This window comes from Vulpes vulpes, chromosome 16 (assembly GCF_048418805.1).
Source record: "Vulpes vulpes isolate BD-2025 chromosome 16, VulVul3, whole genome shotgun sequence".
NCBI lineage: Eukaryota > Metazoa > Chordata > Mammalia > Carnivora > Canidae > Vulpes > Vulpes vulpes.
Window position 1 is genome coordinate 73,185,553 of NC_132795.1, and position 15,399 is coordinate 73,200,951.

The following is a 15,399-nucleotide window of genomic DNA, read 5'->3' on the forward strand; positions in this document are numbered from 1 at the left end:
AACTATTTCCATACTGCTTGTGGTCTTTTTGCTAAACTAGAAGTCACTCATAATTTTAAAACACCCTTTGCAGTATGTGGAAAAACTTTAAATTGGATAGAATTGACCATTCTCAGTTGCATTTGATGGTCATCCAGGGCTTCCAGGAGAGTTTCAAGCCTTTTAGCAAGGATGCAGCTCTAGTACCCTGGCCGCCTTCTAGTCAGTACCCATCTGTACTGACTCCTGTCACTACTCTGAGCATCCTTACTGTCCTTTAGGGCTTCTTTCACCGAAACTTTCTTCAAAAATAGGCTTTGTTTTCATCCATTACCTTTAAATTTATTCTTTAATTCTCATCCTTTCCCTTCTGCCCTCCCTTCCCTGCTCTCTCTGTAACAATTAGTTGGAGCAATCTGAGCATGACCACCTCCCCCCATCCCTCTGCACCCCTCCTAGTTATTTATGCCAATGCTATTAAATATTTTTGTTTCCATAACGACTCCTTTTTTTTCAGACATTTATTGCAGACTGTAAAAGATGCTTTGGGTGGAAACTTGGTTTACTGAGTTCTTTGGTTTATGTAATTATTAAGTGCAGAAAATCCTGGTTTCAAATCTAAAGCTTAAAATGGAGACCTAATTAATGACTTTAAAAATGGACTTTATTGAATAGTTTGTTGCTAAAATGGAGGTCTTCTTTTTCAAGTTAAATTCAGTTTTTGAAAGCTGCCTCTTCTAATCTTTTTTTCTATTCTGATAAAATCAAGTGTGTTCTCTTTTCTTAAGGGATGTTTGGTGCCTTTTCACTTTTTCAACTTTTAACTGTTCCCCCAACAGCCCCCTCAGCCCTCAATCCTAAATGTGTACAAGAAGATGCTCTGATTTTGTGGTTATTGAGTGGTATAAATTACCGCATATTGATTCGGCCCAGTTTCCTGCCAAAAGTTGTGTTTAGTAGAGTGCTATGTCACTGTCATTCATGAGGTTTGTCTGAGGGCAGTTGCTCAGCCATTTCTTCAGCTGTTTCCTGGCATTGCGTTGTCTTTCTGTGGCATAGGAAACTTGCCACTGACCACAAAATTGCAACTTTCCAGACCAGTCTCTAGCTCATAGCTGCTTCTTCCTAATTCTTTTGTACCTCAGACTCTTCCGAAATACGGACGGTCGGTAGCTGTGCACAAACAGCCCAGAGAACAGCCATGTATTTGATTCTGCTTGATTTATCTCCTTCTGTCTTCGGAGTAGCTGACAGTGGAAACAAACAGAACCAGCACTGCAGGCATTTGGAAATCTTTGTTTTATTTTTAAATCTTACCTGTCTAGTCATGCAGTTACACATGCTGCTTTTGACAAACAGAATTCTAAGATGGTCCCCCAAATTCCTGGTCTCCAAGATGCTCACACATCTTCTCCCAATCAAACACTAATCTAGATGTTTCTTTTTTTTTTTTTTTTTTAATTTTTATTTATTTATGATAGTCACAGAGAGACAGAGAGAGAGGCAGAGACATAGGCAGAGGGAGAAACAGGCTCCATGCACCGGGAGCCTGATGTGGGATTCGATCCCGGGTCTCCAGGATCGCGCCCTGGGCCAAAGGCAGGCGCCAAACCACTGCGCCACCCAGGGATCCCTAATCTAGATGTTTCTATAAAGGATTTTGAAATGTTATTAAGGTCCTTTTAAGATAGGGAGATAATCTGACGCCCTGAGCTGATGTCATGTCAACATTTGTAGCAGTCATAGACAGAAATACAGTGATTTCAATTATGAGAGGTGTTTGATGCAGGGAGTGTCTTGTGCTGATTTTAGAAATGGAGAGAGCCATATGGCATGAGACAGAAAATAAGCTAAATATCACTAATAACCTATGTAAGCCTAGGAGAGAATTTTGAGCTTGAGTGAGTGAAACCCTGACCACATCAATCAGTCATGCTGGGCCTGGACTTCAGACTTACAGACTTGTAGGGTAATAAATGGGTCACTTAAAGCCTCTAAGTTTGTGGTTATTTGTTATGTTGCAGAAAACTAATGCACTGCTTATTTATTTACAAGTAAGCATGCATTAGTACTTGGCCAAAGTTTTCCATGTTTCAGTGTGACTTCTCCTTTCAGTTTCCTCCTTTATCATGGATTCTGTTCATATTTCCAAGGGAACTGAGGAGACAGGGGATGGGGGAGGCTGTTTATATGAGGGCTGTTCAAGGAGGACTCCCTCTGTTTCCTGTGGTGTAGACTGCCCAGAGCTGCAGGAATCCTGCTCTGTCTGAGCCTGCCTAACTAGAGTAGCCTACTGACACCTTTCCTAAGACCTTTACTCTCCTTACTCCAACCTTCTTTGAAGAACGTAAGTAGATGACCCTTCTCCTCTGAGCAAAGGTTCATTTCTATAGGGTGTGGCCAGGGCCTTTCCTCTTTGATCCCTGGAAGAAAGGGTGAGGCCAGCCTTAGCAGCATTGCACATCAACCATTCTGATCCACTCCCTGCTTTCAGGCTCCCAGTACCTCCAAGCTTGCTTCTTTACCTCATCATAGTCCTCTGCTGTAACAGGCCATCTTGAGTCCTGTCTTCCAGAAGGATCTCTTAGACTAACTATCCATCTTATATTCTGTCTTCTATCTTAATTGAGATTGAGGACACTAAGGTCACAGGAGGGAAAACATTTAAGAATAAATTCATAGGGAGGTGAATGAGTGATTGCCAGGTAGCCCACAGAACACTTGAATTGTAAAAGAGCATATTTATTTTATTTTATTTTTATTTTTATTTTTTTAAAAGAACATATTTATTGAGGAAAGCACATTAGTGTTAAACTTTCAGGATGTAAGGACATTTTTATTTCTGCGTACTGTTGTTCTCTATATATGTCTATATCAGGCTTGAGGAAAAAGAGTTTTATCTTCCATATTGTCTTTATACAGCTTCTCCCTGCAGCATCCTGCCCAAAATTTGATGCCCTAGCTGGATTTATACCTACTTCCCCACTTCCATGGTCCTGTGACCCCTACCTGGGATTGATGAGTCTGTTGGTTAAGGGGTCTAGCTCCTGAGAAATTTTTTTACCAGAGACAAGAGGAATTCCACTAAGTTTAAAGAGTTTCTGAGGGCACTTAGCTTCCTACTTCCTAACCCTAAATGTGTTGTTGTAAGCCTTTCTGTAGATACCTCTCTGTCCCTGCCTCAGGACCAAGTCCTGGTTGCACATTTGGGTTTTTTTCCTCACTGCTGGTCTGTTGAGCCACAGAAAGATTTTGGACCTCATGGTGGTTGGGCTGTAAGACATGAAATGATTTTGGACCAGGTTTTTGGTTCCACATCCTTTCCACTTGGGACAAGAGGTCGTAGCATCTACATTGATGAGCTCTCAGAAGGGGAGTAAGACTTGGTGTTTAGCCCTTAGAGGCAGCAGAAGACATTAACCACCACAACAAAACTTCATGTCATCTTTATAAAGAAATTATCAAATGATGTGTAAAATAAACCATAGCGCAGACCATTATCAAAACCATTAAAATTGAGTAGTTCTTATTTACATAATGGGTAAACCTTAGGCAGATAAACCCTACATTTTCTGTGTGATGCAGAAGAGACATCTTCCTCCAAGATGTTTAAAATAATCCAAGGTTAAACTGTAGATAAAGCTGCAGAAGAACTGAGTAAAGTGGTGGTAAATTAGATTTTGATGTTGATTTAGATGATACAGAATATGAAAATCAAGTGAAATAATGTAACTATTAAGTCAGCTTGAATACAGCAAATTCTGACCAACTTCTGACTTTAAGGATTTAAAAGAGAAAAAACAAACTATGAAGTCCTAGTGAGGAAGTTATACAAAAACCCATAAGGAAACAGACTAAGATTTCTACTTGGACAATAAAATGACCTTTGAGTTTATTTTTTGTAATGTTTAATTGTAATACTTCCACCCTGAGTTCTTAATATTCTACTTTATATAGCATTTGTTAAAATACTTTTAAAATTGAATTCTTGAGGCATCATATTTAACATGCAGGGCTCACTTTCTGACTAAATCGGGTTGAGCGTTATATAGTTTTATAAGAATCAGCTATAAAAATAAGCCAGCATCATTATAAAGCTGGCTCAAATACAGGCCTTCACTGAATACCTTTCATCAACCTCAAGTGAAAAATTCACCCAGCAAAAGCATCTTGACTGATGTGGTCACTCTAAACAAACAAACCTCCAAATGCTTTATTCTAGTTTTATATGATGATGCTTAACAGTTGTAGAGCAGTGTTACTTTCCAGAGTATTCTCATTACTTTACCTTAATACTGTTTTTACCTTTTTTCAGGAAATGTATACACACAGAAAAATGCGTAAGGTATATATGTAGTTTTACATCTGCCACCTAGATAGATATTATATATTTTTAGTTTATGTAATTACATTTTAGTATATGAATATTGTGATATAGTTCATTCTGGGTTTTTTTGACTTTATTGAGATATAATTGATATGTGGCATTGTATAAGTTTAAGGTACCCAATATGTTGATTTGATATGCTCACGTATTGCAAAATGATTACCACTGTAGGGTTCGCTAACACCTCCAACACATCACATAATTACCACTTCTCTTTTGTGGTGAGAACATTTAAGGTTTTAGCAACTCAAGTATATAGTACAGTATTGACAACTGTGTATACATATGTACCATATCTTCTTTAACCATTCATCAATTGATACTTCATTTATTTCCATATCTTGGCTATTGTGAATAATGCTGCAGTGAACATGGGAGTGCAGCTATCTCTTCGAGATCCTCTTTTCATTTCCTTTGGATATGGGAAGAAGTGAGATTGCTGGATCATATGGTAGTTCTATTTTTAACTTTTGAGGAACCTCCATGCTGTTTTCCTTAGTGGCTGCATAGTTCATTCTATTTCTTTCTTTTTTAAAGGTCCATTTTTGTTATATGTCCATCTGTTCTCTTATTTCTAACCATAGTAAAGTATCCATATTTTACCCATAACTCTTTTTCTTCAGTGGCTATGCATATTGCCTCTAATACCCTACCACCACAAACCGCCCTGCAACAAAATCCTCTTACAGGTTCACTATGGACTGTCATAAGAATTTCTTTGGAATATAAGGCCAGGAGTGGAATTCATGGGTCATAGAGTGGGAGTTCACTTCACTATCTAGGTATTGCCTGATTGCTTTTATGAATATCTGTGCTACTTTCTACTCATAAGAGTAGTGCATGTGCATTCCTATAGTTCCACATTCCCTACATTTGCACTAACACTTAATATTAGCCAACTTTTCGATTTTGCTAGATAAATAGGGATAATGTGATACTTCATTGTTAATTTTGTATTTCTCTGATTAGTATTAAGTTAGAGTATCTATCTCTTTATATTTTCCCAATGCGAGCCTGTTTAAGCTGATTCCTGTTGCTTTTTGATATGTCCCATTAAGCTTTGAACATTTCTTTGCTTTCTGATTCAGTAAGACATTCTAGACTTCCTTCTGTTTTCCTTGTCCTAGACTTGGAATGAGCCAAAAGTACAAGAGGTCTTGGTTTGTTTTAACTTGGAATGACATTTCAAATCATATCTAGGCACCAAGTGTGCTTATTGCTCTGAAAGTCATTGCTTCTAGGCTTGCATGAACAGATCTATGGTCGAACATATGCATATATATAAATGCATATATGTAGAAGCACCTGGATAGCTCAGTCAGTTAAGCATCAGACTCTTGGTTTCAGCTCAGGTCATCATCTCAGGGTTGAGAAATCAAGCCTGAGTGGGGATCCATGCTGGGCATGGAGCCTGCTTAAGATGCTCTCCTCCCTCTGCCCTGCACCCCACTCTCTCTCTCTCTCTAAAAGAATAATAATTAAAAAATAAATGCATATATGTAAATCATGTCTCATACTGATAATTCTTTTTTTTTTTTTAATTTATTTATGATAGTCACACACACACAGAGAGAGAGAGAGAGGCAGAGACATAGAGGGAGAAGCAGGCTCCATGCACCGGGAGCCTGACATGGGATTCGATCCCAGGTCTCCAGGATCGGGCCCTGGGCCAAAGGCAGGCGCTAAACCGCTGCGCCACCCAGGGATCCCTCATACTGATAATTCTAATTCATATTTTCCCAACTCAGATCTAGAGTCATAGAGGTCTTCTTCATTTTTCCCCATTTTGTATCTGTATTTCACTTTTCTCCTCAAATAATTAGTAGAATATTATCTTTAAGTATTTGGTATAATTTGCCAGTAGAGTACTCCTGGACTGGAATTTTCTTTGTAGTAAGATTTTAGATTATGAATTTAATTTCTTTAGTAGCTTTTTGTTTTGTCTTGTTTTTTTATAAATGTGGAGCCCAATGCAGGGCTTGAACTTATGACCCTGAGGTCAAGACTTGAGCTGAGATTAAGAGTCAGACACTTAACTGATTAAGTCACCAGATGCCTCTTTAGAAGTTTTATTTTTTGTAATGCTTATATATTTTTAAAAACTTTACCAGTTTTGGTAAGCTGTGTTTTTCTAGGAGTTTGGCAATTTTAGGATAACTTTCAAATTTACTAACATAAAGTTGCTAATACCATTTTATGATTGTTTTAATGTTTGTAGCATCTGTAGTGGTAATTCCTTTTATCATCATGATATTTTGTGCCATCTCTTTTTTTTTCCCTCAATCTTGTCAAGTAGTTATCAACTTACTAGTTTTTACCCCCAAGACATGTGAACTTCTGACTTCATAGATCTCTCTATTTTATGTTTTACCCCACTGATTTCCACTCTTATTTTTATCATTTCTTTCTTTGTACTTTCTTTAGATTTAAATTTGCTGTTCTTTTTCTAATGACATGGGTGCTCATTAACTTTTAGGCTTTTTTCTTTTCAAATATGTAGATTTAAATTCATGAATTTTTCTGTAAGCACAGAATGAACTGTATTATATAAGCTTTTAATGAGTTAAGTTTTTCACTTTCATTCAGTTCCAGATAGTTCTTAATTTTTATTCAGATTTTGTCTTTGATCCACGGGTTATTTACACATCCATTGATCTATTTATGTATTTTTAGAGAATCACATTATCTTTTTGTTATTGATTTTTAGTTTAGTTGTACCAAGATTTTAAAATTGTGCATATAAAAGAGTTATAAACAAAGAAGAGATAGAATAGAAAATAACTAGCAGATGGACTTTATATCAATAATTACATTAAATATAAATAGTCTAAATACACCAGTTAAGAGACCAAAATTTTCAGATTAAAAAAGACTTAACTAACAAGACTTAACTAACAATAGAAACCCAAAGTAAAGGAAGTAAAACTGACAGAACTGAAGGGAAAAATAGACAATTCAGCATTCATAGAAACTTTAGTACTCCACTTTCAATAATGGATAGACTATCTAAGCAAGAGATAACAAAAGACATAGAAATCCTGAAAACAGTACAGAGCTCCTAGGTCTAGTAGACATCTATAGAACATTCCACTCCACAACAAAGTACTTATACTTCTCACACACACACACAAACTGTTCTCCAGGATAGACCATATGCTAGACCATAATGCAAGCCCCAATAAGTTTTAAAGTCATATAAAGTATGTTCTCTGGTAACTTTGTCCCCAATTAAATAGCTGGAAAGCAATATAGAAAAAAAAAATCAGATATTAAGCAACATGTTCTTTAATAACCAGTGAATCAAAGAAGAAAATCAAGAGAGGAATGAGAAAATGCTTTCAGATGAGTGAAATGAAAATATAACCTACCAGAACTTATGAGATGCAGTAGAAGCATTGCCCAGGAAGAAAGTTACAGTTATAAATATCTTAATAATCACAGAAAACAAATCTCAAATCAGAAACCTAACCTTCCACTTTAAAAAACTGGAAGAAGAAAAGCAAGGATAAAAATAATTAGAAAGCAAAAAATAATGAAGACTAGAAATAAGTGAAATACAGATTAATAGAAAAAAAATAACAAATTGGTTCTTTGAAAAGAGCAACAAAATTGACAAACTCTTAGCTAGACTGACCAAGCAATAAAAAGGACTCTTAAATTACTAGAATCAGGAACGAAAGAGATGACATTACTATCAACCTTACAGAAATAATTTTTTAAAAAGGATTATAAAGTAATACCATGAACAACTGTATGCTAACAAATTCATTAACTTAGTTGAAATGGACAAATTCCTTAAAAGACATAAATTTGGTAATTACATAATTACCGAAACTGACCTAAGCAGAAATAGAAAATCTGAATAGACTTCTAACAAGTAAAGAGTTTGAATTAGTAATCAAGATACTTCCCAGAATGAAAGTTGTGACACACAGAAAGTCTTAGGAATTAATTCTACCAAAAATTCAAAGAAGTATTAATACCAGTCCATTATAAACTTTTCCAAGTAATATAGAAGAGGGAACGTTTCCCAAATTAGTATGTTAGGCCTGCATTATCATTATACCCAAACCATACAAAGATGCTATAAGAAAAGTACAGATCAATACCCCTTTTGTTGAAATTCCTCCACAAAATAATAAAAACCAAAATCAGCAACACATAAAAATGATCATATACTGGGGTGCCTAGATGGCTGAGTGTTCAACTCGATCTCAGCTGAGGTCTTAATCTCAGGGTCTTGAATTCAAGCCCCACAACTGAAATTCAATTAATGTAATATACACCATGTTAATAGAATAAAGGGGAGAAAAGCACGATCATGTCAGTAAACAAAAAGGATTTGGAAATACATCTTTTCATGATAATAATACTCAAAAAATAAGAATAGAATTTTCTCAGCCTGATAAACAGTACCTATGAAAGTCCCACAGCAAACATCATATTTAATAGTGAAAGACTGAGAGATTTCCCCTTACATCAAGAACAGGGCTATTACACGAGTAAGAAACAAAAGGTGCCGAGACTAGAAAGGAATGAGTAAAACCATCTCTATTTTTAGGTGTTATACTCTGCTTATGATTTTCTATATATAAATCTACTTCAAGTGAGTTCAAGGTTACAGGATATAAGGTCAGTATGCAAAATAAGTTATATTTCTGCATATTAGCAATGAACAATTAAGAAAACAATTTCATTTATAATAACTCAAAAAGTAAAATGCTTAGATACAAGTTTAACAAAAGTAGCCATTCTCTTAAAAGGAGACCAGTGTGGGAGAACTTTCAGTGCCCAATATCGGAAACCTTCTATAAGTTTTAGTCAAGACACTGACACTGCCATAAGGATAGACATATAAGGGACACCTGGGTGGCTCAGTGGTTGATTGTCTGCCTTCAGCCCAGGGAGTGATCCTGGAGTCCCAGGATTGAGTCCCACATCGGGCTCCCTGCATGAATCCTGCTTCTCCCTCTGCCTGTGTCTCTGACTCTGTGTGTGTGTGTCTCTCATGAATAAATAAATAAAATCTTAAAAAAAATTTTTAAAGGATAGACAATATAAGTAAATGGAAAAGAATTTGGATTCCAGAAATAGAACTTTGTTTTTTGCAAACTGATTTTGACAAGGGTGCCAATACAATTAAATATAGAAAGAATAGTTTTTGCAACAAATGGTGCTTGACAACAGGGTATCCACATGCAGAAGAATTAAGTTGGATTCCAGCCTCACACCATACACAAAAATCAAAGTATACCATAGAGCTAAACGTAAGTGTAATAAAGGTAAACTATTAAAACCTTTAGAAGAAAACATTAGAATATATCTCCATTATGGTTTATGCAGTGGTTTCTTAGATATGACTTCAGAAGCACAAGTGATTAAAGACAAAATACACAAATTGAATTACATAAAAATTAAAAATTTTTGTACTACAAATGATACCTTCAAGAAAATCAAAAGACTCCACACAATGGGAAAAAATACTTGCAAAAATCTCCTAAGATGATTGTATCCACATTGTATAAAGAACTCTTGGAACTTCTTAAATTTTACTCTGTGTTTATTTTTTTTATTTTTTTAATTAATTTTTATTGGTGTTCAATTTACCAACATACAGAAAAACACCCAGTGCTCATCCCGTCAAGTGTCCACCTCAGTGCCCATCACCCATTCCCCTCCAACACCCGCCCTCCTCCCCTTCCACCACCCCTAGTTGTTTCCCCGAGTTAGGAGTCTTTATGTTCTGTCTCCCTTCCTGATATTTCCCAACATTTCTTTTCCCTTCCTTTATATTCCCTTTCACTATTATTTATGTTCCCCAAATGAATGAGAACATACACTGTTTGTCCTTCTCCAATTGACTTATTTCACTCAGCATAATACTCTGTGTTTAATTAAGTAAGAAGTTTCTTGGTCATAAACCCTTTCAATTAAGAATTAGTTTATCTGGGATGCCTGCGTGGCTCAGTGGTGGAATATCTCCCTTTGGCTCAGGTTCTGGGATCAAGTACCGCATCAGGCTCCCCACAGGGAGCCTTAGCCTGCTTCTCCCTCTGCCTATGGCTCTGCTTCTCTCTGTGTCTCTCATGAATAAATAAATAAAATCTTAAAAAAAAAAAAAAAGAATTAGTTTACCTTTGGGGTTCCTGAGTGGCATGGTTGGTTAAGCCTCCTACTCTTGATTTAGGCTCAGGTCACAGTCTCAGGATGGTGAAATAAAGCCTTGGGTCAGGCACCTGAGTACAGAGTCTGCTAAAGTTTCTCTCCTCCTCTCCCTCTGCTCCCTCCACTCCCTCCCCCCTCCCCACCTTTGTGCACACATGCTTTCTCTCAAATAAATAAATCTTTAAAGAAAAATAATTAGTTTATCATTTTTTTAAAGTTTGGATTTTGCCCATTAATTTTGTCCATATTCTTTAAATATTCCTACAGTCCATCTTCTAAATATAACCGTTTCTAGTTATGTCCTACATATCTGCTTCTCTTTGGGTTTGTTTTTTTTTGTTTTGTTTTGTTTTGTTTTGTTTTAGCTCTTTTAAAATATTCTAAATATTTTTTTTCTTGCTGAATTCTGAACTAAATTGTCAGCCTGATTTTCCAACTTACTAGTAGACTTTTATCTACCCATATACATAATATTTTTGTACTAGCATTTTTTTTCTGTATGATTTCTTTGTTTTACTAATATTTTGCCATATCTCCTTAAGTATATTACATTGTGCTTATTTTTAGTTCTTGTTTAATTTTTCCAACTTCAGATGTGTATTATTCAGCCCTTACCCATTATAAATGACCACAACTAAACCCAAAATTTTAGTGGGATTAACACTGAAATCAGCACTCCTCTCTGAGAAATGCCATTTCTTGGAACAGTATACAAGAGGAGAAAGAGTACAAGACGACTTTTAAAACTTAATGTTATATGTCACATTGGCTCACATTTCATTGGCCAAAGAAAACATTATGGCCAAGCCTAATGTTAATGAAGTGGAGATGTGTGATCCTCTCACAGGCTCTATCAAAGATTGGGAACACTACAGTTTATCGGAACATGGTATGTTTTCTAATTGATTATACTCCTCACAGAACATGTTGTTTTGATGTATGAACTTAAGAGCTCTTGTCTTGTAATGCATATTGAGGAAGGGCACAATAACAAGCCTTTTGGCCCTTGTCTCTTATGAATTTAAGAAGAGAGAGATTCCCCAAGGTAGAAAGACCCAACTCCACACTCTCATACATGTAAAAATTATTGATTGTCCTATGTGGGCCAGCATTCTATCTGATAGTGCTTAGACAGAAACATCTAGATGGGCATATCCTCCTAACTTGTAATGAAACAGCCCTTGGTCTTTAGAAGACCAAAGAGAGGAGTTAGAGGTAAGTATGCTCCAGAGTAGTTGATTATCAGCTTCTCATCTCTGTAAGCCCCTCTGCTATTTTCTAGGTTGAAGAGGAAGGCTCTGACTGTCCCCAGGCAAGCAGGGAAGGAAATGGAGAAGAATAAAGTTTTGAAAACTTCCTTTTCCCTAGCCTCTCATTGTCAGCTTAAGCTATTCTTTGTCCCTCACTTTTCCCCACCTGCCAGTTCAAGGCAACGTTCTGTTCCCCACAAGGGTTTCTTACTGTTTTTTAGTTAATCCTTGGATGGAATCAGTACCTTTCTCTAGCTTCTACATTTTTCCAGCATTGTTGTTTATATGTGTATGGGGAGTTAGGGTGTTCAAGGAGAGCAGTAGCATGAATAAAATAAAAATGTGGACCTGAATGGTTGCCCGAAGAGAGGACCTTATGAAAGAAGTTGTATTTGAATTAGAAAATGGGGATTTGGATTGGCAAAAAGATTAGGGAGGAAAACACAGAACAAAGAGATTGGTAAAGACATGGGGGCCATGCATATGAAACCAGCCTGAACCAGGTTGTGAAAACATAGGGAGTTAGTGACTTGCTTAAGTTGAGTGATGCCGGGTTAGGGAGGATCTTAATTTCCACTGGGGGATGTGGAGGGGAGCAAACTTACCTATGCACACTCTTACCAAGTGCCTGTGCTAGATAATGTGGGGAATACACAGTGCATATATAATGTAACCTTTGTCAGAGAAGTGCTGATAATCTTCTTAAGGAAATAAGACTGGTGCTAATTAAATGAACAGAGAATGTGAAGAAGAAATGTAATTTATATGTAGAATTCTCTGATACTGTAGGAGTTAGGAGGTCTGTACAACTAAGATTAGCTGTGTATGTACTTAGTGGACTACATAATTGAAGAGATTTCACTCTTAAGACAAACTAATGTGGATGCCAAGGAGAACATTAAAATGGGTCTTTGGATATCAGACCACTGAGTGTGTGTTTTATGTTGTTCCTTTGAGAGGAGGCAGTTTAGTATGTTAGGTTAGAACATGGACTAAAGCCAGATGGCCTGGATTCAAATTTAGATTCCAAGTATGACTTTGGACTGTAACTTTTGAAGTGAAGTAACTTTTTTGCACCTCAGTGTCCTCATCTATAAAGTGAGAACAATAATAGCCCCTAACTCATAAGGCAGATCGGCTCGCATAACTTTGCCACTCAGTTTCTCCTAAATTGAAGAGCATGTATTAGTGGAATTTGAGGGAGAAGAGGACATGATTCAGAATTAGTAGGAAAGCAGGGTGGTATTACAGAGAGCAATGAAAGGATCTGACTATTTTGTTCCCTGCCTGCTTCCTCACTAGACTGAAAGCTTCTTTCAGGCAGAGATTTGCTTCCTCATATCCCAGTCCCTGGCTCAATGTGTGACATAAAATTAGCACTCACTATATATTTGTTGAATGCATATTCATGTGTAACTTTAAATATAAAGCAATTTAATAAACAATTTTATATGTTTAGATATGTATTTGTCTAATAGTTTTGATATTAAATTTTTTAACAACCCGAAATAATCTTTTGAAGTATTTATGACCTTTTTTTTTTTTTTTGGTGTTTTTCTTTTTGTTTTGTTTTGTTTTGTTTTTTTTGCTTTTCCAGGCCAGTTGGAATGCCAAAAATGGAAAAAGTTTACTTACATAATCCTAGTTCTGAAGAAACTATTACTTTAGTATCAATATCTGCTACAACATCACATTTTCATGCATCATTTTTTCAAAATAGGGTAAGTATTTCCACTATAAATGTTTCCCTTAAGTTTGAAATTGAAATATCTAGATTTTTTCATGTATAATCTAATTTTGCTATAATTAAAATCCAATGTGAATGTTTCATGTTTGTTCTGGGTTTCAGTTTGCCTCGTTTCCTAAGAATTACCACTTCTTTTAAATACATATTGTTTTTCTCAACATCAAACAACTTAACAATTTAACTTTGAACCAAAGCACTCTGAAAAATGTAGCAGTCAGAAATTTAGTTGACTTTTTTCCTTTTTAATAATAAGTGATTCCTCAGTACCGTGTTAGATTTCTATTATTCCATAATAAACTACCACAAACATGATAGCTTAAAACAACACCCACTTACTAGCACATAGTATTATAAGTCATAAGTCCAGTAGGCTCTTTGCTCAGAGTATCATAATAAGGCTGTAATTAAATTGTCAGCAGGGCTGAGTCCTTGACTGGACTGTAGGAAAATCCACTTCCCAACTCACTCAGAATTCAGTTTCTTGTGCTTTTAGAACTGGGGACCCAATTCACTGCTGGCTCTTAGCCAGGGACCTCTCTCAGTTTCCTAGGGCGCCCACATTGCTTGTCAGCATCTTCGAGCCAGCAGTAATGCATCATATCTCCCTCAAGCCTTGGGTCTCTTTGGCTTCCTCTTCTGCCTCCAGAGGAGAAAATTCTGCCTCAATCATGCCATCGGGTTAGGACCATCTGGATAGTCTCTTTTTTGGTTAATTGAGTCAACTAACTGATGACCTCAGCTACATTTGCAAAATCCCTTTTATGGTGTAATATAAATAACCACAGGCATGGTATCTCCTCATAATTACAATTTCAGAGATAAGGGCAGGAAATTTGGGGAGCTATTTTAGAGTTCCACCTACCAAAAGTACCTTCTAAAATTTAACTTTACAATCATTTTTGTAGATAGTATGCAAACTTGTTATTTAAAAAATTATCTGACCAAAAATTTGGGTCTTCATAAATTTTGGATTTGAGAGAATATACCCATTAAGCTTTAATAGATAGGATGCAAAAAATAAATAAATAAATGAGCTCCCAAAAAAGCTAAAAAGCGTGTATCAGAGGGAATTAAATGAATGGAACCTAATTTCATCTTCCCAGAGTTTTCACTGGCTCCTTTGAAGAGATATGACCAAATAAAAAGCAGCTTTTTAAAAAAAAACAGCTAAAATTATATAAATTATTTAGATTTTCCATTCCTCTTTTCAAAAATCCTACTTCATCATAGGTTGTCCTTAGCTAGCAACTTCTGGAGAAAAAAAAAGGGGGAACATAATTTTGACTTTTTTAAATTTAAAAGTATTCTATTAACAAGGCACTGATGAGTTAGCATGTTGCTTTCAATAATAAAGATTTTATTTTTGTGGTACTCCTGGAAAACACCCCTTTTCGAAAATATTTCTTAAAATAAGTTTTCCTTGAGTTATTTTTTATTGTTAACTAAAAGATGTTTTCAGAGCTTTTATAAACGTGCTGATGTTCTCAAATAATAGAATGCCTGTGCTGGGAGAGACTCATGTATTCATCCAGTCCAGTACCCTCATTATACAAACGAAGAAAACACTCAACTCCAGAGATTGCACCTCTCATGCAGTTAATGACAGGAGCGGAGGTGAGGGTCTAGGTGCTCTATTGGCCTACCCACTGATTTGTATCTTATTAAACTATAGTGTGACGTATATGTTACCACCCGAATATAGAGGTACACTTATGCCTAAATTCAACAACCCAGCTTCTGGGGCATGGCCAATGTGTAGAGACATGTTTGGTTAAATAGCGAAATAGTGAAGTGAAAATGGAAACAGTTTAAAAATAGTTCACAACTGCCCTACAGATTTTATTTTTAACTTTTTAACGTTCTTTGCTAAT

General features: G+C 36.1%; 1 protein-coding gene across 1 annotated transcript in view; it reads left to right on the forward strand.

Moving 5' to 3' along the window:
• TMEM131 (transmembrane protein 131) overlaps nucleotides 1–15,399 on the forward strand; it is a 229,943-nt gene that overhangs the window by 116,080 nt on the left and 98,464 nt on the right. The window contains exon 5 of the mRNA XM_072742147.1: nucleotides 13,379–13,502. Coding sequence (XP_072598248.1) covers nucleotides 13,379–13,502 — 124 coding nt within the window. The remainder of the gene's footprint in view (nucleotides 1–13,378; nucleotides 13,503–15,399) is intronic.